The sequence below is a fragment of the Clupea harengus genome, chromosome 2, assembly GCF_900700415.2.
Source record: "Clupea harengus chromosome 2, Ch_v2.0.2, whole genome shotgun sequence".
NCBI lineage: Eukaryota > Metazoa > Chordata > Actinopteri > Clupeiformes > Clupeidae > Clupea > Clupea harengus.
In genome coordinates, this window is record NC_045153.1 from 1160669 (window position 1) to 1186069 (window position 25401).

The 25401-nt window shown below is 43.8% G+C and overlaps 1 protein-coding gene across 1 annotated transcript; it reads left to right on the plus strand.

Annotated features, from left to right (window-relative positions):
* Positions 1–215: 215 nt before the first annotated feature.
* Positions 216–4894, plus strand: LOC105896273 (interferon-induced very large GTPase 1-like). Its single transcript, XM_031579647.2, has one exon. It carries the CDS (start codon positions 398–400, stop codon positions 4892–4894), a length of 4497 nt encoding a protein of 1498 aa, XP_031435507.1. The 5' UTR covers positions 216–397.
* Positions 4895–25401: the final 20507 nt, after the last annotated feature.

The following is a 25401-nucleotide window of genomic DNA, read 5'->3' on the forward strand; positions in this document are numbered from 1 at the left end:
AGTAGAGAGGATAAAGTGCCAGTGCTTAGACTGAGGAATGTTAAATACTACACTCTCAGCCAGAAGCATGCATTCACAGGTGACTGGAAGAGTTCATTAGCGCCCCCTGTGGGGAGGAAAACCATAGACAGACATAAAGACGGTAGATATTTTAACCAGGTAGTGTAGTAGAACAAAGACATAAGAGCAATGCAATCCAGTAACCCTGTACAAACAGCCAAATATGTTTTAACCCCCAGAACACCTCCTTCCTGAGCTGCTGTCAACCTTGGGCCTGGGGGATCTTCATGGAGGGAAACTCACACTCAGCTCAGTCCTGGAGATCAACAGTAACGCAGTGTCTGACAAACCAGCACAAAGTCTGGAGCAGCTACCGTGGACCTTCTTAAGGAAACTGATGATGGCCAATTTAAATGCAAGAAATATCAAATGTTCACAAGACCAGCCAATGTATAATTATTGTTTAACTGATGCTAATGATGATTCTGATGCCATTAATCCTCTAGATTTGATCACTGCTCTTTTCCACTGCTCAGATCCTTTCCTCCAGCAGGAAATGGTCTCCAAAATGTCCATGTGCCAGTTTGCTATTCCTTTGCTGCTGCCAAACTGTGACACACAGCAGAGCACTCTGATGCTGTGGGCCATGAGAGACCTGGTTAAAAAGTTCAGACCTCTAGCAGGTGACAGGACATTTGTAGAGGGCAGGATCGTAGAAATGGACATCCCCATGGTGTCTTTTGTTAGACTAGGAGAGAGCAGTCTGCCCAAATCTCAAACTCTGAACAAGTTGCTCAGTAATCCTCATCAGCACAATAATGCATTTGTTCACCGTGACATGGAGTGTGGTGATGTGCCCAGGAGAATCTCAGATGGCCTGGTTGAAGTCAGCTGGTATCTACCCTGTGGTAAAACAAACATTGACATGTTCACCCAGCCAGTGGCCATAGCCAATCTGAGAGGAGACGGCAGGTTGTTTAAGACCCAGATGTCCTTCCTGTGTCAGACCTCAGCTGCAGTATTCATCTTCAGTGATGACCTAGAGGGAGACCTCAGCACTCTGAACAACAGAGAGAGCAGAGCTGAGCTGTTCCTGGTCACCAACTCTCAGAGTAAGACCTTCAACATGGAGACACTCGGAAAACACAAGGTGAAGGAGACCAATGTGATCATCAAGAAAAAGCAGAATGATGCAGAGTTTGTAAAGGCTTTGTTTTTCCATGTGAATAGTGCCATTGGAAATAATCCAATTAAAATTAAAGTGGCGGACATGGCTGCTGTTGCTGGTTGTGGTATTGTGGTTGATGAGGACTGCACTGAGTGTAGAAATGGCAAAGCAAATGCTGAAGGCATCACTGGAAGCATTCAGGATGTTGTGAAATTCAAGGAAGACCAGTTGCCGTTACATGGTAAAATCTGGAAGCGAATCAGTCAGATAGAAAAAGAGAGATGCAGAATGCGAAATGCAGACAAAGGCATTGAGGAATACAAGAGTTCACTCAAGACAGAAGAATCAAAACTCAGAGAGGAACAACAGCAGAAGGCTTTCTCAGAAGCCATGGTCAAATTCACAGCTGGAATCTCAGAGTCAGGAACACAGCGTCTCTACTTCCTGAAGTGGCTGAAGATTCAGCTGGACACCCTCTCTAGACATAACCTGTCCACACTGAGAGACCAGTACAAAGACTGCTGTAGAAACACACCACAGAATAAGGAGCTGATTGCAGATTTAGATGAGCAAATCTCCAACTGCTCGTTGGGTCCTGAGCACTTCTTCCGTGAGCTGGGCCAGCTTTATGAGTGTGCTTGGTCCCTTCCAGAAAACAACCCAGCCCGACAACAAGTCCAGCACCTACCTGCTCTGTGTGCTCAGATGCTGCTGGATGGGTTTCCAGTTGAGCTGGTCGATGGAGACGCATCAAACATCCCAATGAAGTGGATAAAGGAGGTCCTGACTCAGCTACATCAGCTGGTGGACACTAAGAGCAAGATCCTGGTGTTGACTGTGCTGGGAGTGCAAAGCACTGGGAAGTCCACCCTTCTCAACACCATGTTTGGAATGCAGTTTGCAGTCAGCAGTGGAAGATGCACCAGAGGAGCCTTCATGCTGCTGATTAAAGTCTCTGAGGAACTGAGATCTGAGCTCAAGTGTGACTTCATCATGGTCATTGACACAGAGGGCTTAAAATCACCTGAGCTGGCAGCATTGGACACAAGCTACGAACACGACAACGAATTAGCAACGCTGGTCATAGGGCTCAGTGACATCACCATCATCAATATTGCCATGGAGAACTCCACAGAGATGAAGGACATTCTGCAGATTGTGGTCCACGCCTTTCTCAGGATGAAGGAGGTTGGAAAGAAGCCCAGATGTCTGTTTGTGCATCAGAACGTGTCAGACATGTCTGCTCATGACAGCAACATGAGAGACAGGAAGAAGCTGATGGAGCAGCTGGATGAGATGACCCAAGCAGCAGCAAAAATGGAGAAGAAAGAAGCTTATACAAAGTTCACAGATGTGATGGAATATGATCCTGACAAAGACAGCTACTACATCCCTGGACTTTGGCATGGAACTCCCCCAATGGCCCCAGTGAATGCTGGCTACAGTGAAGCTGTCTATGAAATCAAGAAGACTTTGATTGACTGCTTACAAACATCTGATAATATCAACAGAATTAATGCAGAGGGCTTTCTGAGGTGGACTAATTGTTTGTGGGAAGCTGTGAAATATGAAAAGTTCATCTTCAGCTTCAGGAACAGTTTGGTTGCTGACGCATACACAAATTTATGCTCTGAGTATAATACATGGGAGTGGTCTTTTCAGAAAGAGATGAACTCTTGGCTTTTGAAAAAGGAAACGTTAATATCCAACTTTGGAATGACTGGTGCAGATGACCAGAAGACTTATCTGAGAGACCATCTTAGAGAGATGAACACTGAAGCATCGGGGAAACTGGATGAGGAGGAGGAGAAAATCCTTCAAAACCTGGAGAGGTACTTTAAGACTAAGGACAGTAGTGTTGCTTTAGTGGAGAAATATAGAAAAGACTTCAAGATCAGTGTCAGCTCCCTGAGACGAGAGACAGAGAGCTCCCTGAAATCCTCTCTGCTGAAGGCAGTTGAAATTAAAGAAGGATTGGAACAAGTTGACATGATCAACAACACGATGACTGAGAATATAGAGAAAAAGGTTCAGGATCTTGTGCAATCCTGTCGAAAGAGAAGGGAAAATGTATCCGATGACGATCTCAACAGAGAATTTGAGAAAATGTGGAAGAATTTGGTGGCAGAACTGTCTTCGGTAGAGCTTCAAAAGCTGGATGTTGTTAAGGAGGTTCTCTTTGAGTTAAACTCGCACTTCCAGAGAAAATCAGGAGATGTCTGTAAGAAGCTGAATGAAGCTGATTTCAGAACAGCTGGACAAAAGCCATTCAAAGTACAGACTTCTTGGTCTTGGACTTCATTTAAAAACAAATTATTTAGTATTAACCCACAGGTGGTGTGTGAAGCCATCATCAAAGATTGTGAGAGCTTTGTCTCAGATACAGTAAAGAACAACAAAACCTACCATAAGACATATATCAAAGAAGTCCTCAACATGATTGATGACAAATTCAAAGAGAAACAAGTCTCTCCAGGTGAGGACTGTGAATGTGAGCTGAAGTTCCTTATCTGCTGGAAAGCAGCAGTCCAATTTCAGAAATTGCATGACAGGTTTATCAGTGACAGTGACCCTAAGATACGCCTAGAACAGTCAAAGGAAAAGTTCCTGGAGGAGTTCATTGATGTGTTCCATGACACAGATCAGTGCCTGAAGAAAGCTGTAGAATTCACACAGGACTGTTTGACACCAGCAGTCAAGGACTACATCACCAAAAGGCTCGGCTCAGATATTGCAGATGCAATGGTGACCGGAGATGAAGGAGTGAACTACAGCACAAGGACTCACTTCCAGTTTGCCCTTTTAAAGCAGCTGCTTCAGGAGGACTCTTTTGAACAATTCAAAGAATACACACATAATTACAAAACATTTGTTAACAACTGGATCTTGGACAAAACTATTGAAACATTTTCCCTGGATGACACGTGGCAAAAACTAAAGATGAAGCATCTCTCTGAAGTAGTGCAGAAAGTGACTGATGCAATCACTCGTGCCAAAGAGGAGACTGAGGAAAACACTGAGATGAAAATGTTCATACAGAAAATACGTGCTGATCTTAAAGACCAACTAGCCTTCCAAGAAGACACTTTCTTTATCACTTTAAAGAATGCCAACACACAGCAGTTTGCTAGTATCCTCATAGACTCCCTCTCAGACATGCAACTGTCCTTAAGTGATGAGTTCAAGTCCCCAACCTCCCAAGAATACCTTCGAGAAGCTATCAGACAGCTACCTACCAAACCCCATGAGCTGCTTTTCACCAGACTGTTTGGATGTGGGGAACAGTGTCCCTTCTGTGGGACACCCTGTGAAGCAGGAGGTCAGGACCACAAAACGCACTTCTCCAGCATGCACAGACCTGAAGGACTTGGCCGATACTGGTTTGAGGACTCCAAAATGTTGGTAACTGATATCTGCACAACTGCTGTGATCAGTGAAGGAACATTTAAGAGTTCTGAATCCAAAGGAAAGTATCACCCCTACATGCGGTACAGGGACATCTACCCCAATTGGGAGATAGCGGGAGACCCAAGCATGGAGGCCTCAGACTACTGGAAATATGTTCTGATGAAACATAATAAGGAATTTGCTGAACATGATGATGCTGAGCCTGCAGACATTCCACCTGCCTGGAAAGTCTTGACGCCAACCAAAGCCTTAATAGGCTTGAGGAAGTCATTCAACATGGGGCAGACAAATCTCAAGAAGACAGAGAAGTGTGTCTGAAGAACTCACTCCAGGTGTTCCAGATGTTGCAGATAAAATGATGACATTTAGACAGTTAGACTTCCATCATAAGGAGTGCACTTATCATTTGGTCATTTTAGCTAAATTAACAAATACAGCTGACATGGCTTTAATGAATATCTGTCAGACTTGGAACTGTTATTGGAAGATGAGCACAAGAAACCAAACAACAGAAATGTGCATTTGTACATCAAGCTACAAAGTAAGGATAAACAATGGAGTGATTCATATACAGCTCCGGAAAAGATTAAGAGACCACTCCAGCATTATTCAATGAATGACTTTTTTATAACATGAAACAAATCCTGATATCCATTTTACTGATATGATTCAACTATCTCCCTTTGTGATGAGAGAAGATTACTTATTTCCTATTTCCTAAATATCCTATATTCCTGCTATTCTTAATGAGATGGTTGTTTATTAACATGTTTGCAGTCGATGAAAAATACGAATTTGTAGACTGGGGATGATCAGTAACATTTTCTCATTTTATGTTTTTAATTATTATAAGGGACCAAACAGGTAAGAAGAGATTATTCCTCGTGTTTCTTATTCCTTAAAAAAGTCAGATGTTGGGGATCTTATTCATATAAAACTATAAATGTGTATCAGTGATCACTGCAGAAAATGGTCTGCTTGGGGATGTGTTTTTTTATTGTTTGTTTATTTTATTCATTATCATTAGCTTTTATCAAATCTGTTTCGGAACCCGTTAGGTTGAATGACCAACTTGATTATTCTGGTCTTTATTGTCTTTAGGATGTTGAATAATGAAATGTGTTTCCCTTCAGTACTCTTGGGGGATTTTGAGAAAACATGTTGATATGGTTCAGTTGCTGGCAGTTAGTAGTTCAGTAACACACACACACACACACACACACACACACACACACACACACACACACACTGCAGTTAGTAATTAACTTCCTGATTCTTATCTCTTCTGTTCAAGTGGTTTCATCATGAAGTGAATAAACAAGTAACTTGCGTAGAAGAGCAGAAAACAAAACTTAAAGCCGAAATATACTTCTACGACTCTGTTACGGACAGACTCTTTTTCATTTATGGTTCTCGGAAGGCTGTGGGTGCTGAAAACAATTCACCGCCAGGTGGAGCAAGGTTTTTTTGTCGAAGACGACCTTAGAGAAGCCTACCCCATGACATATTTGTGTGTGGAAGTCGTCGATTGTTTATTTACGCGAGGAACAGGTCACGGAAGCAGCTCCTATAAAGGCCGTGGCTACACCTGCGCGCCGGTGTAGCCCCTCAGCTGATCAAGAGCGGCCCTGCCTACAAGCACACCTGAACACAAGCGCTAGGGAGCAGACAATTAGAAATATAACAGAAAAGGCCTAGCTGTCGTCACACTTATCTCCATCATGGTAGGTATTATTTGTGGGAAAAATAGTAGCAATCTATAACACAATGATATTCTTATCTTACATACACTTTAAAAAACGATTCAATGAAATGAATAAGTTATTATTTTCTTTGGTATTTTTGTCATATTCAGATTTGCAATGATGATTGCTGGGTAATATGTATGTTGTTTTCCAATATCAAGTCTCTATTTGATCATGTGACGAGACGATATAGCTAGTTTAGGCGCAACATCTGAACGCCAAGGCCGACAAGCTGACTAACGGCTCACTCACACAAATGCGTTGGAATGCATTGAAGATTGCATTCAAGATTGACGGATCCCCATTCACTTTGAATGGGGTGACGTCATCCGTTGCCAAACTGAATTGTGGCTCCGTTGGGTCCCGTTGCATTGCACTGAATGCGTTGCTTGCGGCAAAAGTTGAAAAATGTTCAACTTTTCGAGAGGTAACGCATGCGTTAGCCAATCAAATCGCCTTTCATGCAAAAACGACAGCCCAGGCTCTAGCCAATCAGATCGAGTTTATGGTCACGTCTCAAGAGCGCAAAGCTTAAAAAAAAAGATGGCAGACCAAACTCCGTAGATGGTCGTATTTGTACCTAGAAGTTGTTTGTTTGCCTTTTTTTGGTTAGATTTTTTTTAAGTTACCTAGAAATAGACACTGTACAATGTAAAAACTCTGTTATTGTAACTGAAAAATTCGTCTCAGAGGATTTGCGAGGTGTCTGAGCCACCTATCTAATGTTAGCATGCTACTACCCACAAGGTAAACAGCTTGCTAGCGGTGTGATTGGTTTGTTGACCTGTCAATCTCACTATAACGTCTCCGTTATCAACACAACCCCATGCGTTACACACCTCCTCCGTCATCAGTTGGATCAACGCAGCCAGAGGCACAGCACACCTGCAAGCCGAACAATGCCTTTCAAACATAAAAGTGGTGATGCATTATCATATTTTCAAAGAAAATAAGAACTTATTCATTAAATTGAATCGTTTTTTAAAGTGTATGTAAGATAAGCATCTATTTTGTTATAGATTGCTACTATTTTTCCCACAAATAATACCTACCATGATGGAGATAAATTTGCCTTTTCAAGTGTGTATATATAGCATATATACCCACAGGCCCAGGTGTGACCGCACCTGCTGCACCCCCTATAGTTACGCCCCTGCACTCCAGCTTTGGGCTTCCGTTGCGCTTTTGTTTGTTTCCCCCATACTGACCCACACAACATTTTGGTTATTCCTTTACACTGACTTGCACCACACTAATCTAATTTTCAATCCTTTAATATTCAATATTTCTAGTCTTGTTAAACTTCTATTATTATTTAATAAATGTACTTATTATTATTGAAATTGTTCGGTGTCTCCCATTTTATGTTGCGTACTTTGAGCCGGTATGTAACAGCACACACACACACACACACACACACTCACACTCACACACACACAGCCACACATACACACACACTCATGACATAGACCGTGATTTCTAAAAATAAATAAATATCAAAGACATGCAGGTATGAACAATTATGTACAGTATTACAAACAAGATGATGATAAACCAAGGTAAATTAATACATGATGCACTGATTGATGACAATGGATAACAACCATGACTAGCCTAGAGAATGATTATTCCTCATAATGATATAGCCAGAAATGTGGTTCTGTCTCTTTAAGACTAATATTTGTTACTGTAGTGGGGTGTAACAGTTATCATGAACAATCCGTTACCAACGTTACTCATCTCCCTGAGTACAAAAATTGAATTTGATCCCTTAAACCCCGTTTACACGGTGGGAAAACGCATATATTTTCATGCGGTTTGGCCTTTCATTTACACGAAAACGGATGTTTTTATCACGGAAATGATGATTTCTAAAAACTCCGGCCAAAGTGGAGATTTCTGAAAACTCTGTTTTTGTGTTTGCGACTAAAAATGCATCACGTCATGTGAGCGTCCTATGTTTACAGTTGGTTTGCTTACTGATCATGGATGCTGTCAAGGTAGTGCTCATTTGTGCATTAATGCAAACCCTTTTGGCCTGTTTGTATTTACAAACACATCTGATTTTCTACATCGAGGAGCACGGAGGTCAACAGTCCTTCTACAGCTTTCTACACTCCCAAGATGTAGGTACATTGCCTGCCAACGTCGCCGCCGGCGGTTTTGGATCCGACCAGGGCGAACCGCTGTCTGGTGGGAAAACTTCGGAAAAGAACTAGTCCTCCCGGAGGAGTGGCATAAGAACTTCAGAATGTTGCGCTCATCACTTTTGTCTCTTTCGGAGTTACTGCGTCCCTCCATAGAAGGTCAGACTACTGTCATGCGGTCGCCGGTCAGTGTTGTTAAAAAAGTTGCCCTCACCCTATACTATTTGTCTGATGAGGGTAGACTACGTAAAACGGCAAACGCATTCGGTCTGTCTAGATCGGCCGTTTCAATAATAATCAAACAGGTGTGTAGAGCCATAACAGTCGACTTGGGTCCTAAATATATCAAACTGCCGAAAACAGAAGCTGCTGTCCAGTTACTTGTGCAGGGATTTGAAGAAGCTCATGGCCTCCCTCAGTGCCTAGGTGCTGTGGATGGGATGCATGTAGAGATTAAGCAACCATCGGCCAATTCTACTGATTACCTCAATAGAAAAGGGAGGTTTACCTTAAACATTCAAGCCACCTGCGATTTATAAATATTCCTTCATGGACATAGTAGTAAAATGGCCTGGGAGAATGACGCCCGTATTTTTGCAAACTCTTCACTGAACACGTCCTTGAAAAATGGAAACATACCTCCCAGAAGGGAAGAGAGTCAGGAGAATCCTAACTCAATTCCTGGGTCCTCTTTCCAGTGTGTGCATGAGAGAGTGTGTGGAGTCGTGTGATTCCTGGATCCATAAAAGGGACCATCCTCTTACCATTGTGTATGAGAGTGTACTGGAGTTGTGTGATTGTTTTAACACAGTATTGTATGACATCTTAAAGTTTAAATGTTGTATCAGTCATACTGAGCGTTTAGTAAAACATGTTACACTCTTTATAATGTCAGACAAAATTGTCTGCTAAGAATACAACCCTTTAAGTTCCTATTGTCATTGTTCAAAATGTTTTGACTATCTTCATCACAGCATTTAAATGTACAATACGTCTGTTTAAGCAAATATGTTTACAGTTGTTTTCTGTTATTTACATTGTCCATTGTTAACAAGTCACTTGAATGGAATGTATTCAATTCAATTCAATTCAATTCAATTCAATTTTATTTATATAGCGCCATAACAATACAATTGTCTCTAGGCGCTTTACAGAGCCCAGAGCCTGAACCCCCTTAGTGCAAGCACATTGGCAACACGGGCAAGAAAAAACTCCCTGTTAGTCAGGAAGGAACCTTAAGCAGAACCACGGCACATAAGGGGGGACCCATCTGCTTGAGGTCGGCCAGGTGGAGATAGGAAGGGGGGATGGGGGGAGGGTTGTGTGGCAGAAGGGGATGGGAAACAACAGGTGTTGTACATATCCTGCATTTGGTAGGTGTACATAATATATATACAGACATCCGGTGGTAAATACATGATACAAACAAGACCAGTTTAGTGGGTATACACTGTGCTGATAGGGTTACTATTACAGGGGTAAGGGGAGTAGGAACAGAGAAACATGTCGATGGAGGCAATAATATATATTGCATATAAATGCTAGCATAGGGTATGAGGTAGAGTAAGTGTACGGCAGTGCGGTGGCGGTGGGTGCAATTGGCAGAGGGTTTCTATGGGTAGACCGGGTGGAGAGATTACAGCAGCGTCCCATAGCGAAGATAGTCTGGATTAGGAGAGAAAGAAAAAGAACAGAGTGAGTGGGTAGAGTTTGGCTGTCCATATGCGTAGTTGAGGAGTAGTGGGGGTGAGAGGCAATGTTTCCACTTCCATCAGCAGTGGGGAAAATAAGTATTTGAACCCCTGACGATTTCGCAAGTTTGGCCACTTGCAAAGAAATGTGTGATCTATAATTGTAATAGTAGGTGTATTTTAACAGTGAGAAACAGAATATCAACAAAAAAATCCAGAAAACTGCATTTTATAACATTTATGACTTAATTTGAGTATTTGAACCCCTAGCAAAACATGACTTAGTACTTGGTGGAATAACCCTTGTTGGCAAGCACAGATGTCAGACTTTTCTTGTAGGTGGTCACCAGGTTTACACACATCTCAGGAGGGATTTTGGTCCACTACTCTTTGCAGATCCTCTCCAAATCCTTAAGGTTGCGTTTTCAATGGGAGGGAATGAGGGAATGAGGTTCAAGCCCAATATTCCATATTACATGGCCCCATCCATAGTCCCCTCGATGCAGTGGAGTTGTCCTGTACCCTTGGCAGAGAAACAGCCCCAAAGCATAATGTTTCCACCTCCATGCTTGACGGTGGGGATGGTGTCGTATTCAGCATTCTTCCCCCTCCAAATGCGGCAAGTGGAGTTGATGCCAAAGAGCTTGATTTTGGTCTCATCTGACCACATCCTGTCTCCCAATCCTCCTTAGAATCATTCAAGTGTTCATTGGCAAACTTCAGACGGCCCTGTACATGTGCTTCCTTGAGCAGGGGGACCTTGCGAGTTCTGCAGGACTTCAAACCAACTACGGCGTAGTGTGTTGCCAATGGTTTTCTTGGTGACTGTGGTCCCAGCTGCCTTGAGATCATTCACAAGCTCCCCCTGTGTAGTTCTGGGGTTATTCTGCACCTTTCGGATGATCACCGATACCGCACGAGGGGATATCTTGCATGGAGCCCCAGACCTAGAGCGATGGACAGTTGTTTGGTGTTGCTTCCATTTACGAATAATCGCACCAATAGTTGTCTGCTTCTCACCAAGCTGCTTGCCGATGGTTTTGTAACCCATTCCAGCCTTGTGCAGGTCTACAATCTTCTCTCTGACGTCCTTGGTCAACTCTTTGGTCTTGCCCATGGTGGTGAGGTTGAAGGTGTGAAGTATGATTCTTTGGACAGGTTTCTTTTATACACGTCACCAGTTGAGATCAGGTGTACCTTGTTAGGCCTAATGAGGACTAATCTGTGTGCTTCTTGGGCACATAACTGGTCATTGGGAGCCAGAATTCTTGCTGTTTGCTTGGGGGTTCAAATACTTATTTTCTGCATCAAATACAAATAAAGTCATAAATGTTATAAAATGCAGTTTTCTGGATTTGCTTGTTGATATTCTATTTCTCACTGTTATAGATCACACATTTCTTTGCAAGTGGCCAAACTTGCGAAATCGGCAGGGGTTCAAATACTTATTTTCCCCACTGTATGTAATGGTTCTGTAACTTTCCCTTAGAGGCCGAGGATCCCATCTTGTGGCCACGATGAGGTCACTCAAATTATATTGGCAGCCAAGGACCACATATTACACGGCCAGGACATTGTGCCACCTTCACATGCAATCTGGACAAATCTAAGTGAGAAGCTTGGAGGCAGAATGACCTCAAAAGCCATGTATACCTTCATGAAAATGAATAGGCATGACATTTGGGAAAGGCTGGGGAAGATACAGATGGAGGAACATCCTGAGGAGTCTCCCAGTTCAGATGACTGCCACTCTGACACAATTGTGTTTTAACTGCAGATTCCTTTTCAGGAATGGAAGGAGTAGTTTTTGGAGGAAGCACTGTACCAGTGCAGTGAAACCCAAACCAACAAAAGGTGCTATTCAATCTTAAAGCCCTCTTGGACTCGCCTTCTAAGAAGAGAGGGAACACTGCAGATAACATCAGACACACTGCCAAAGGAGCATGAACCCGTGATCCTGGACTGCTCACTGGAGCAGGTGAATGAAAGTCTCCACAGCGGCAAACGGCATTTGGCCGGTGAAGAGAGGGTGAAGGTGTCGGAGGAGCTCTGGCGGGGGAAAGAACTTCCTCATGTGTGGAGAGCAGCCAAGGCCAAAAAGCTGATGTCCATGGGCGACCCCGAGCCAAGCCACCTACCCAGCCTATCTACTCTGAGAAAGGCGAAGTCAGAGAGGGGAAGTAAGGAGTTGCAGCACAAAGATCCGGTCTTGTCACTGCAGCTTCTGAAGTACAGTGCCAGTTTGAGTGGGAGCATTTTTGACATTGGGCTGGACAAGTTATTTTGCCACTACTGGACCCCTTTGCAGATGGAGGTGTACAAGTCCCTTGAACATGGGTCAAGTGTTAGCTTTGATGCCACTGGTTCTGTGGTAAGACGAACAACAGATAAATCTGGCCACATATTGTTGTATCAAGGAGTCCTGTCTGGTCACACTGGTGTACACACACCTGTAGTACAGATGCTGTCTGAAAAGCACAACATTGACAAACTGGTGCATAGTGCAGGGGCACCAATTCCAAAAGAGGCTGTGTCAGATTTCTCACTGGCATTACTAGGGGCTCTTGTCAAGGCCTTCACACCTCAGCCCGACCTAAGGTCCTTCATAAATACCTGCTTTGGTGTACTACTGGGTCACGCAGACTGTCAGTTACCTCCCTGCTTCATCCGAGTAGATGTTGCCATTGCATCAAACTAATCACTCGATGGGAATTTCTACAAAAAAAGGGACGCCGAGTAAAGGACTTCTATGTGAGGTCATTTGCACAGCTTTTCCAATGTCACTCAATTGAAGACGCAAGACACCTCATCCAATCCATTGCAGTTGTGGAGTGACTGAAACATCCAGCCATTCAGTGACTGAATGCAACACTGATGCAAAATCTTGGGTTGCCGAAATCTGTGCTGAGAGCAGAAGACTTACATCACATGGGGGTGACCGGGATAATCTGCATTTCCTTCCTGAGCTGCTTCCTCACTTAATCAGGATGTGCTCATACCTGCCAATATGGGCTGGTGTGATGGTCGAATATTTTGCAAGCAGCACGGCCACCGGCAGTTCTATGTAGCTCATGTAGAGGCGGAATTCAAAAATTAGGTTTATTTAAACACGAAAACCTGCCCATACGCCTGGACCGTTTCATCAGCAGACACCTCGGTTACATCGAAGGACAGATGCGGCTTTCCTCTGCAGCACTCTCAGTCAAAACAAAAGACACAGAGCCAAATAAAATGGACACACCTCCAGTTTACTGTGATAAAATTTGCTGTACCACCAAAAAAAAGGAAAAGCTATCTAACCCCATGCCCTGAGTGGCTTCATGTAGACCAGGGGTTTTCAACTGGTTTTGTCCCAGGGACCACCATTCTGACTAGAAAGTAATCCACGGCCCACTGATGTGCCTGCGCGCGCGTGCGTGTGTTTGTGTGAGCGCGTGTGTGCGTGCGTGGAGAGAGGGGAGACCTGTCAGTGTAATATCTGGGCATGGTGAAGTCCACACAGCCGGTCTATTCGTGGCGAAATGGTAGATAGCGACAGTCTCATACCATTCTCTGGTTCAAGCTTTGCCCTGTACTTATTCTTCAAGTACGACATTGTTGAAAAACCGCTCCCACAGAGGTATTTGAAAGGGCAAGACACCTCATTGCATTTGCAGCAAGCTCTGGAAATTCTGTCTGGCAACTTATCCAGAACTTAAGTCATATAAAAATCACGCAACATCTGTTGCATGTACTCAATAGGCTTGGCATTCAAGAAAACGTGATGCGTCTCCATATGCCGCAATAGTTTCGACGGCTTTATGGCTTCAGTTGACAGTAATGTTGAACACACGAAACACATTGGTAGCCTACCTCCTCTCCTGCTCTGTCTGACGTCACTGTAAATCCGTATTTGATGTATTCCTCATTGTGTTTTCTTTTTCTTTTTTGAATTTGTTTCCCTGTATCCTGTGAACGTGTAGCTTTGTTGGAAGCCTGTCCCTCTGTCGTGGCAGCCTGTCCCTCTGTCACTCTCCTCACTAAAAACCGATCCATTGGTGCTTCTGACCAGCTAACTCGACGTTAGAATGAAATGTTAGCTAAGGACAGTAGATAACTTCAGTCCTTCACCAAAAGTATTACTTTTTCGACTAAACTTCAAAAGTACACGTAGGCTATGCAGATGCTTGTGAACTTTGCGCGCGAGACTGTACGTTATGAATAATATGCGCGTGACGTTAGGGACGCAATGCATTAACATTAGCAAAGCACAGGCTACCATAGACTGGATAGGTGCAAGGCTACATTCAGCGTGAATCTCCTTTATATTATTATCAGCTTGTTTTATTTTTCACGATATTCAACAGTAATCTGGAAATGTGTTGAAATATCAAAGCGAATTTATAAAAAATTAAAAAATCAATGGTGAACTGATAAACATAGACTCATCATGTCGCGGACCCCCTGCGATGCTGTCGCGGACCACCAGGGGGCCACGGACCCCCGGTTGAAAACCCCTGATGTAGACGGCTCCTAAAAAAACAAAAAATGAAAATTGGCCTTCTACCAAACGGCAATCTGACAAAACCTATTTAGGTAGACAAGGCACAGGTCAGTCTTAGCAACACATGTGCATTTAACTCGTTGAGTCAGTGTCTCTGCTGTGCATTCTGTGACAGTGAAAATTTCAGAATATACATCCAGAGTCACTAGGAAAACACTGAAATATTCAACATAGTGACAATAATTGTGACAAAGGGAATCAACCATGATGCCTACAGACAGCGGGCAAAAATTCTCCTGAACATTTTCAGCTACAAAGTACTGAAGTCTGGGGCAAAGCAGGTCGATTCAGAGTGTAACATTGCTTACATCATCACAAAGTTGATGAGCCATGCTCCTTGTCTGGTGATGGAGATCCAGTGCTCAAATTCAGACTGCAGTAGGGGTGTTCCATTCAGCAGGCCAGTTCCCCTAGCACCTATTGATGGGGACATTTTAGAAAGAGAGGGCATCCAAGGTCTCCAGGCAACACTTGTGGAGGGAGTCCAACTGCAACCCTGAATCTGCCTAAGACCTCTAAAAAAAACAAAAGTAACTGAGCCATCAATGACAGTGGACCCTTCCATGCCGGAGTCCTCGTGCAATGGTGAAGTCAACCATAGTTACTCCACAGGAGCAGCACTGTGGGTCGAAATTGCTGCAGAGCGCACCTACAGACTCCAAGATTTTCCCATGCACATCACCATTGGAAATGAGCAGTTCCTCCTGAGGGGCATTGTTGCTTTTATTCCAGGGCCTTACAGGGAAGCTATGGGACATTATGTGGCATACTGCAGGAGGACGTTCTCGGCATGGGAGCGGTATGATGATCTGTCCAAGGGGGTTTCCACTGCTCCGGAAAAACAGAACGTGTTCTACACAAAAGAGTAGTAAAAACATTCCATGTTCCGTTTCATGTTCAACAAGGGATGCTATTTTCTACATTTAAGAAATCTGATTTGTTGCTATTTTTGCACTTTGTTGGTTGATTAATAAATGGCACACGCAGTTGCGTTGTCAACGTGAGAAATTGCCTCTTTACTTCTCTTATCACATTTCCTAATACATCCAATCCTTTGGTTTTCATGCCCAGCCCAGGGTCACGTTGGATATGATTAAGGCCCCTAACTGAAAAGCACTGCAGGGGCAGCTGACTTCATACAGAAGTTATGCTGACGTCACACAGACGCATAGGCAGGTAGCATTGGCTATCTTAACAAGTAGGCCTTGAACAATCAATTATTTTAACAGCACAAACCAGCACAAACGTATCACAAATGATAGAGACCATTTTGATGAGATTTGGACGTTGATGGGGGGGGGGGGCTGGTTACATAACAAGTGGGCTGGTTACATAACAAGTGGGCAAAATAAAGTTTTAATAATAACTAGTGCTGTCAAACGATTAAAATATTTAATCGCGATTAATCGCATTTATGTCATAGTTAACTCAAAATGATTCGCAATCAATCGCAAATTTTATCTATTCTTAATGTCCCTTCATTTATTTGTTTCATTTTAATGCTCTTATCAACATGGAAAAGTGGATTGGCTTGCTTCATGCAAATGTTTTATTTTATTGAAAAACATCTGCCAAACAGGGCGGTGCAAAATAAAATTATGAAGTGCACATTTCAGGTAAACAAGGACACTATAGTGCCATGGCTTAATATTTTCTTTTTTTCAAGTTTGCTGTGAAAATAGCAGTCAGGCCTCTTATTTCGGAACAATGAACCGTAACAGTTAGGCTATCAATAAAAGGTAAGCCTACTACTTCTTTGCTTTCAGCCAGCTACTCAAACAGACAAGCCTGTTGACATTTTCAGACAACAGTGAAGCTCGCTTCTTTTGCACAACATGCCCAGACACTGAAAACAACCTTTCAGAAGGTACTGATGTTGCCGGTGCTGCTAAGTACTTGTGTGCAAGGCGGGCCATTTCGCTGTGTGCCCCTTCAACAGAGTCGAACATAATTATTCATAAGTATGCAGTGTCATAACTACACTCTAGCGTTTATAACAAACAAAACCGGTTAAAAATCGGTTGAAAATTGAGCAAGTTATGGTTATTTAAAGAGTACATACCACTACCAACACAATGTTATGGGTGAGCGAGCTGACTGGGGCAAGATGGCCGCCATGTGCGGACATTCGACTCCGTTGGCCGGCAACGCGGACGAGACATCTAGCCTTTATACTGTATATATCTATGCTTCCAAGCCCAAACGGCGTGCCAATTGTTTTTCTTCCGGTCTAGCTAGATCCGGCGTGGTGCTGCAGTTTTTCTAAGGTCACTAGTTGTTGCAAAAGCATGTGTAAAAAACGACACAGTTTGCGAGGCCAAAAAGAACGTTAATCTCGCGAGAAAAAAATGTACGTCGTTAAAACGGGTTTGCGTTAACGCCATTAATAACGCGTTTAACTGACAGCACTAATAATAACTATAGTAGCACAAATATTTAACAGCTCAAAGCAGCACAAATGTAGCACAAACGATTGAGACTATTTTTATGAGATTTGGACGTTGACGGGGGGCTGATGACGTCACATGAAAAATAAAACGGTAATATATTTCAAACCATAATAGTGTAACGAAGTTAAAAATGTATCATTTTGTTTGCATTTATTTAATGAAATGTAACCACATTCTGATTTGATTATGCCTTTCTTTTCTATCTTGTATAAATTAAATGTTGATGATTGAACACACTGAGTACGTGAACCTGTACGTTTAGTCTTCAGTCAGCGGTTCCTGAATTGAAGAGAGCAGGCTAATGTCTAGCATATGGGATAAATACATGTTATGTGTGTGTACAGGTATGTTGAATTCAGTGTATGTTATGTATTGTTTCCTCTATTGTTGTTCTAATGTGTGAAGTGTTTATGCTATATTTTATGTGCTTTCACATGAGGTTTATTCTTGTAAGAGTCTTGAGTCAGCGGTTCCTGAATTGAAGAGAGCAGGCTAATGTCTAGCATATGGGATAACTACATGTCATGTGTGTGTACAGGAATAAATACGCAAAACATCAGTTTGTGGTCGTTTTATTGAAGAATAAGAACACAACGCAGAAGGACCCGTTACAATGTTGCCGTGATTTCTCGAGGATCACTTTTGGAGCGACGCCAGTTCGTTCGCCGTGGGAAAGCTGCAGGTTGATTACCTCGTGTGGTATTCAGGTATTTTTTTTTTTGGACTGTATCATCAGTGTTTCTTGCCGAGTTCCGTGCATTGCTCTACGGACTGAGATTGATGCATGCACGCAGTATTGGATTTAGATAATATTTTGGACTGAAAAAAAAAAAAAGAATTCCAAGGAATGCAAGTGAACATTGTAAATAAAGGTTAAATATATGCTAACCTGTCATTTTGATTTCTCAATTTGGTTCATGATTCTGTGCAGTAGTTTTCAGTGATTTTGCTTTTCACCAAATTTTTTTCTGTGCATGTTGATTTGTGATACAATGGCAGAGGGTGTGTCATGGTTAGTTGGGGAAGAGAAGGGCAAAGATAATGACTCTGTGGGCAAGATAGGTGTGGGAAGGGGATATCCAAATTATCCTTTCATTGTTGGTACACCAGGGCCAAGCATGAGATCATAGCTGAACCAATACTTACCTCAACACGTTATGTAGAGCGCACTGGACAAGACAAGTTGACCAGGACACAGACTTAGGCGCAATCATCACACAGCTAGCTGAAAAGTTAGGTCAGTCCATTGTTGCTCAGCTGCAACCTGATAGGGGTGCACACAACATGCAGAATCCTGAACAGCCTTCAGAAGTGAATCTGTCTAATGTCAAATTAGTCATGCGTTCAGATACAAATGAGCCTCCTATATTCCGAGGCGATGAGTCAGACAAGTTCACAGTTCATGAATGGGAGACTCTCATGGAAATGTACTTAAAGAAGCGGGCCATCCCAGTCTGAACTTTCTAATCGTTCAATTTCGAGCGTTCTAGGGCGATGTGGACACATCTGGCGTGTTACTAACGAAATAATTGCGTAGGACTGACACATGACTAGCGTGGGACTGACGCATGAGGAGTGTGTAACACCGACCAAGTGACGTGTCACTGGTCCGCGACAAACGTGTGCTGACGTGTCACTCCAGCGCAACAAACGATAAGTCAACCTTAGAATAGCGTGTTAAGAGTGTAATTTACTTGTGAATAATGACAGAAAAGCGTTTTGCTGGCGTGTGGGTTTTATGGTCAAACGGGTATAAAACGCTGGAAAATCATAGTGGATTCAGTTGATCTGAACAGTGAACATCATGCCGCCAAGACCACGAAAAGGTGTGGGGGGGGCTTCTGCTACTAGCGCTGCTGCAAGTAAGAAGATGATAAGTGCTGCTGAAAATGAGAAGAATACAAAGCCTCTTTCACTAGCAATGTCTTCGGACGAAGATTTACTGTTATTATTACTGTGATTTACGAAATAACGGGCGTTATTCCTCTGGGTTTTATGTTATTAAAATAAATGATTTAAATTTGACACTGAATTTGTGTTTCTCAATGTTTATTATTAGAAAACATCAACACATCCACACACATTGTCCATGTCACAAGAGTCTTCATATCATATCCATCTGCCATGGAACAGCACCAGCTATAACAGTGCTCAGCTATGTTCAAGTTCAGTAGGCTACATCTACTTCATGCTGGCTCAAGCAAGCATATAGAATAGAATAGACTTTATTTGTCATTGTGCATTAGATACACAACGAAATTTGTTTGTGCAACCACTACAAAAAGTGCAGTTGTGCTGGGTGGAGGGTATGAGGGTTGTGTGATTGTTTAGTTCTGTGATGGCCCTGGGGATGAAACTGTTCTGCAGTCTGGAGGTGCGGGCTGTATTGGCCCGGTAGCGCCTGCCAGAGGGTAGCAGGGTGAAGAGATGGTTTGCGGGGTGAGTCTCATCCTTCAAAATGCCACATGCTCGGCGGAGGCAGCGTGTCCTAAAGATGTCGTCCAGGGGAGGCAGTGGAAGTCCAATTATTCTCTCCGCAGACCTTATGACCTGACTGAGGGATTTCCTGTCCTTGTCTGTGCAGTTGACATACCATGCAGTGATACAGTATGTGAGGACACTTTCAATGCAACAGTGGTAAAAAGACTTAAGCAGCTCGGGAGACAGGTTGTTTCTCTTCAGTATTCTCAAGAAGTAGAGCCGCTGCTGTGCTTTCTTGACTGTGGAGGTTGTGTTCATCACCCATTTCAGGTCCTCTGAGAGCATAACCCCCAGGAACTTAAAGCAGGAGGTCCTCTCCACTTCCTCACCATTGATGATGAGGGGTTGAGGGTTTGCCTTTTGCCGTCTGAAGTCAACTATGATTTCTTTTGTCTTTTTGACATTCAGGGTCAGGTTGTTTTGCTTACACCATCCTGTCAGTCTGTCAACTTCGTCTCTGTAGGCACTTTCATTTCCGTTGGTGATTTGTCCTACCACAGTCGTGTCATCTGCAAATTTTATTACTGTATTTGATGTATGGGTGTTGGTGCAGTCATATGTGTAGACGGAGTAGAGCAGGGGACTCAATACACAGCCTTGTGGAGCTCCGGTGCTGAGGGACAGGCTCGAGGATTGGTGAGGACCTAGTCTCACTGTCTGGGGGCGATCTGTTAGGAAATCCTTAATCCACATACACAGGTTGTAGCTGAGGCCCAGATCAAGGAGTTTGGTGATTAGCCGGTTGGGGACGATGGTATTAAAAGCCGAGCTGTAATCTATGAAGAGTAGTCTCACATATGTCTCCTTGTCCAGGTGTGTCAGCGTTGTATGGAGGGCTGTGACGATAGCATCTTCAGTGGACCTGTTTTCCCTGTAAGCATACTGATGCTGGTCCAGGGAGCGAGGGAGAGCAGCCTTAACGCGCTTCGCCACCAGCCTCTCAAAGCACTTGGCGATGATGGGAGTGAGCGCCACAGGTCTATAATCATTTAAAGTGCTGATGTTGCTTTGCTTTAGCACAGGAATAATAGTTGCTGTTTTAAAACAGGTTGGTACGACCGCTTTGGCTAAAGACATATTAAAAATGTCCGTAAAGACATCTGCGAGCTGGTATGCGCATTCTTTGAGCACTCTACCTGGAATGGCATCTGGTCCCTCTGCCTTCCTTGTGTTCACAGACCTGAGGATGTGTCTTACCTCCTCTGCTGTTACCATGGCTGTGTGGTCTGTGCCAGCAGGTGGGGGAGCTCCATTATCTAGCCCAGATGTCTCGAAGCGGGCATAGAAGTGGTTGAGCTCCTCTGCTAAGGAGGCATTGGTGTTTGTGGGTGGGTTGCGGCTTCCCCTGTAGTTGGTGATCTGTTGTATGCCTTGCCACACTTGTGTTGGGTCTCTGTTGGTGAAGTGGCCCTCAATCTTCTCCCTGTACATGGCTTTGGCCTGCTTGATGCCTTTTTTCAAGTTGTGCCTGGCTATGCTGTACTGTGCTCTGTCACCTGATTTGAAAGCTGTGTTGCGCTCCCTCAGAAGGGCCTGGACCTCCCCAGTCATCCAGGGTTTCCTGTTAGGGGGAATCCTGATGCGGGTGTTGGTGGTGATATTTTCAACACAGGTCCTGATGTAACAGAGGACAGCAAAGGCATACTCATTCACATCCTGATTAAAAAACAAGGTCCAGTTTGTTCGTTCAAAGCAGTCCTGGAGCTGTAGAGATGCCTCTTCAGGCCACTTCCTAACAGTTTTGATGGTAGCTTCTTGTTTTTTAATGATGGGGCGATATGCTGGAATCAGGGATAGTGACAGGTGATCAGACTGGCCCAGGTGTGCGAGGGGTGAGGCCCTGTATCCCTTTTTAATATTAGAATAAACACAGTCCAGCATATTTTTTCCTCGAGTTGCACACTTTACGTGTTGATCAAAGTTGGGCAGCACCGTCTTGAGGTTGACATGGTTAAAGTCACCAGCCACGATAAAAACGCCCTCTGGATAAGTGGTCTGCTGTTTGTTTATAGCTGCTAGTAGATAGCCAAGTGCTGCATTAGCGTTGGCATCTGGTGGGATGTATACTGCTGTTACCACGGTAACGGAGAATTCGCGTGGTAAATAAAATGGTCTACATTTGACTGCTAGCATCTCTAGATCGGGTGAACAGTGCTTATCGATGACAGTGGAGTTTGTACACCAGTCCTTTTCCACATATACACATAGTCCTCCTCCACGGCTCTTACCAGAAGCCTCTGTTCTATCGCTGCGATGAAGTGAGCGACCTGCCAGCTCCACCGCTGCGTCTTGGATCCCCGAGTGTAGCCAGCTTTCCGTGATGACAATGACGGAGCTGTCTCGTATGGTTGACCGGGTCGATATATCCAAATGAAGCTCGTCCATCTTGTTTCCTAAAGACCTGACATTAGCGACGTAAAGACTGGGCAGTGGTGGTTTGTTTGGAGCCCTCTTTAGCCTAGTCAAGTCACCGGACCTGCAACCCCGCTTCTGTTTACGTTCCCTCCTCCGTCTTCAGGGTATGCCGCTCGGTGTCCCTGGATCAAAGAGGTCGTTAGTAGGCATGTCCAAACTAAAAATCACGTCTCAGGATTGCTGCGCACATAAGTTATTTCGGGTGCATCAACTGTACTCAGTCTACCCTACCCAACGACTGACTATGATAGCCAAACGCGTGCAAAGTTAATAAAACGTTCCACGAAAGTTCTCCAGCGTTTAAATGAAACGTTGAAGAACGCTGATCTCCATGAGAACTTTTGTGCATGTTCAAAACTTTTTTTTTTGGACCAGCGTTCTCCTCCGATCACCGACGATTACCGACGATTACAGCGTCCACCAGCTTTCACACAAAGCTTTTCTGGCGCAATTCCAGCGACCATGGACGATTACCAACGTGTCCTCTAACAATCATAGAACGTTGACCAGAACGTCATGGTGTGACGGGGCCTTAATGAACATTCACAAGAAATCCTGGCTAAGCTTATGGGCAAAGCGGGGGATGTGGTGAAGGTAAAGCTGCGCAACACAAGAGTTGACCACACTCAACAACCATGAGCATTTTGAATCAGACTGCTACCAGGCCTGGAGGAGAGAGAACGACAAGTTGTCCGACAAAATGGCCCCAGTTCTCTCTGTCTCCCTCTGGTCAGCAGCCAGCTTTATTGAATGTGTGTGTATACATTAAATCCGGAAGGGAGGGAGGTGCAGTGATATCATAAAGACAGTTAGAAAAAACATTACATATACATTTGGTTTTAAGGCCTTCTTTGGTTAAGGAATGTTCTTGGGGAAAAGAACAGCTTGTCCTACAGAACATTTAGGCACAGCATATAGGAGTAAGAACTTTTAGTTAATACATTCATGCATAATATAATTCATGATAAAATATCTGAATACTTTCTTTAACACCATCTTGTCACACCCTTATGGGGAGATAGATGGGTGCTCGTGACTGTGGTGAATCCGTTAGAAAAACTGAGGAGAAATTGCAAGATGGCTGATGTGTATCCATGCATGGCATTAGAGGATTTCGATGTCTTTCAAGGCCACCGTGTCGCTTCAGAGAAACATTCAGGTACTTCTCACAGTCCATGTCCTAGTACCCCGCCTACTGCTAGCTTGGCAGACCTTGGCTTGGCTGACATCAAGATTGATTCAGCACACATTAGTGAATCATGTAAGAATGAGCTTACCCAGCTACTTACTGAGTTCCAGGACATTTTCTCCAAAACATCCACTGGACTGTGGTGAAGTAAGGGAGTACACTCACCGCATTCGCCTGAGCGACGACCGTCCATTTCGCTTGCCATACAGGAGGGTGCCCCCTGCCCATTATCAGAAGCTGAGGCAAGTGCTCACTGATATGGAGGAAAAAGGAATTATTCAGAAGTCCACAAGTGAATATGCTTCACCTTTGGTAATGGTGTGGAAAAAGGACGGCAACCTACGGATATGCATTGATTTCAGATGGCTGAATGCACGAACAGTGAAGGATGCTCACCCTCTGCCACATCAATCAGATTGTCTGGCTGCTCTTGGTGGCAACTGCTTCTTTAGTACAATGGACCTCACCTCAGGGTTTTATAATATCCCAATGCATGAATATGACAAGAAATACACAGCATTTACAACACCACTTGGATTGCGTGAATTTAACCGAATGCCTCAAGGGTTGTGTAATAGTCCAGCGTCCTTTATGAGGATGATGATGGGGATTTTTGGGGATATGAATTACAGTAAGTTGCTGTGCTATCTTGACGATCTTTTAGTATATGCACCATCAGAGAGTGAGGCCTTGTCCAGACTGCGCACAGTGTTTGAGAGGCTGAGAGGGAACAACTTGAAACTGGCTCCAAAGAAATGCCACTTGTTGCAAAAGGAAGTGAAGTTCTTAGGACATCATTAATGGGGAAGGTGTATCTGTGGACCCAGCAAAGGTAGAGGTCATTACCAACATGAAGATACAAAACCTTATGGAGCAAGATGAGCGTACACTCTCTGCGCGCAAAATAAAGTCCTTCCTCGGCATGGTATTTTACTACCAATATTTCATCCCTAATTGCTCTGCTATAGCAAAGCCCTTATTTGCACTCACCGCAGGGCAGAAAAGGAAAGGCCACTTAGCTAAAGAAAATAAGTTTTAGGGTGTGTATCGTAAGCTTACTCCTGCAGATTGGACAGAGGAACGTAACAATGCTCTGGATAAGCTGAAAGCCATGCTGCTTGAATGTGCTGTCCTTGCTCACCCAGATTTTGAGCAGCCATTTATTCTATCAACCGACGCTTCATTGGATGGACTGGGAGCAGTCCTTTCGCAAGTGCCTAAGAGTGAAACAAAAGCCAGACCAATTGCTTTCGCGACAAGACCCTCAGTGTGTCCCAAAGGAAATATCCTGCTTATAGACTTGAGTTCTTGGCCCTGAAATGGAGTGTGTGAGAAGTTTAGCCACTGGTTAAGGGGCCATAGCTTCACTATCTGGACGGACAATAATCCGCTTACTTACCTTCTCACAAAGCCCAAACTGGATGCATGTGAACTTCGATGGCAAAAGAATTGTGGTGGCTGATGCTTTGAGCAGAGATGTTTTTGCCAAGCCCAGTAGTCAGAGATTGTTGAAGGAGCCATATGTGATTCTCAGTCAGGAGGCTGATGAAGTGGGTGAGGAGTCCATACAGGATGCTTTTAGGATCAGTTCTCAGACTCAGATCCTCAAGTCAATCAGTCATCATCCATCCAAACTCGTATGTGGCGCAGCTGAAAAGAAAGCTCTATGTCAGGCCCACTGTGACTGGATTGATGCAGCAGAGACCCGAGCAATGTGTATAACTCAACACCTGCAACAGCTCACAAGCAGTCAACACACATCATCCATGTTCTCTGCCCTGGAGCTCCAACTAAACCAGGAGCAAGACATGTACATTTCTAAAGTACTTCCCTTTGTCACTGCTAGGAGGCGCCCAAGTAGACGAGAAAGACATGGTGTTCATTCGAAAGTCCTGGAGGTTCGGGACAATGTTTTATACAGGGTATCAAAAGATCCTGTGTCCAAACAGAAGAAATTTCAATATGTGCTACCTGAAAGTTTAAAGGACAGAGCGTTAGCAGGCCTTCATGATCTTGCAGGTCATCAGGGACAGGATCGAACTATGTCACTCGCAAGACAGCGCTTCTATTGGCCTAATATGGAGAATGACATAAGGGGTTATGTTCGATGTTGCCAGAGAGGTGTTGTCGCAAAGTCACCAGACCCTGCTGCTTGTGCCCCTTT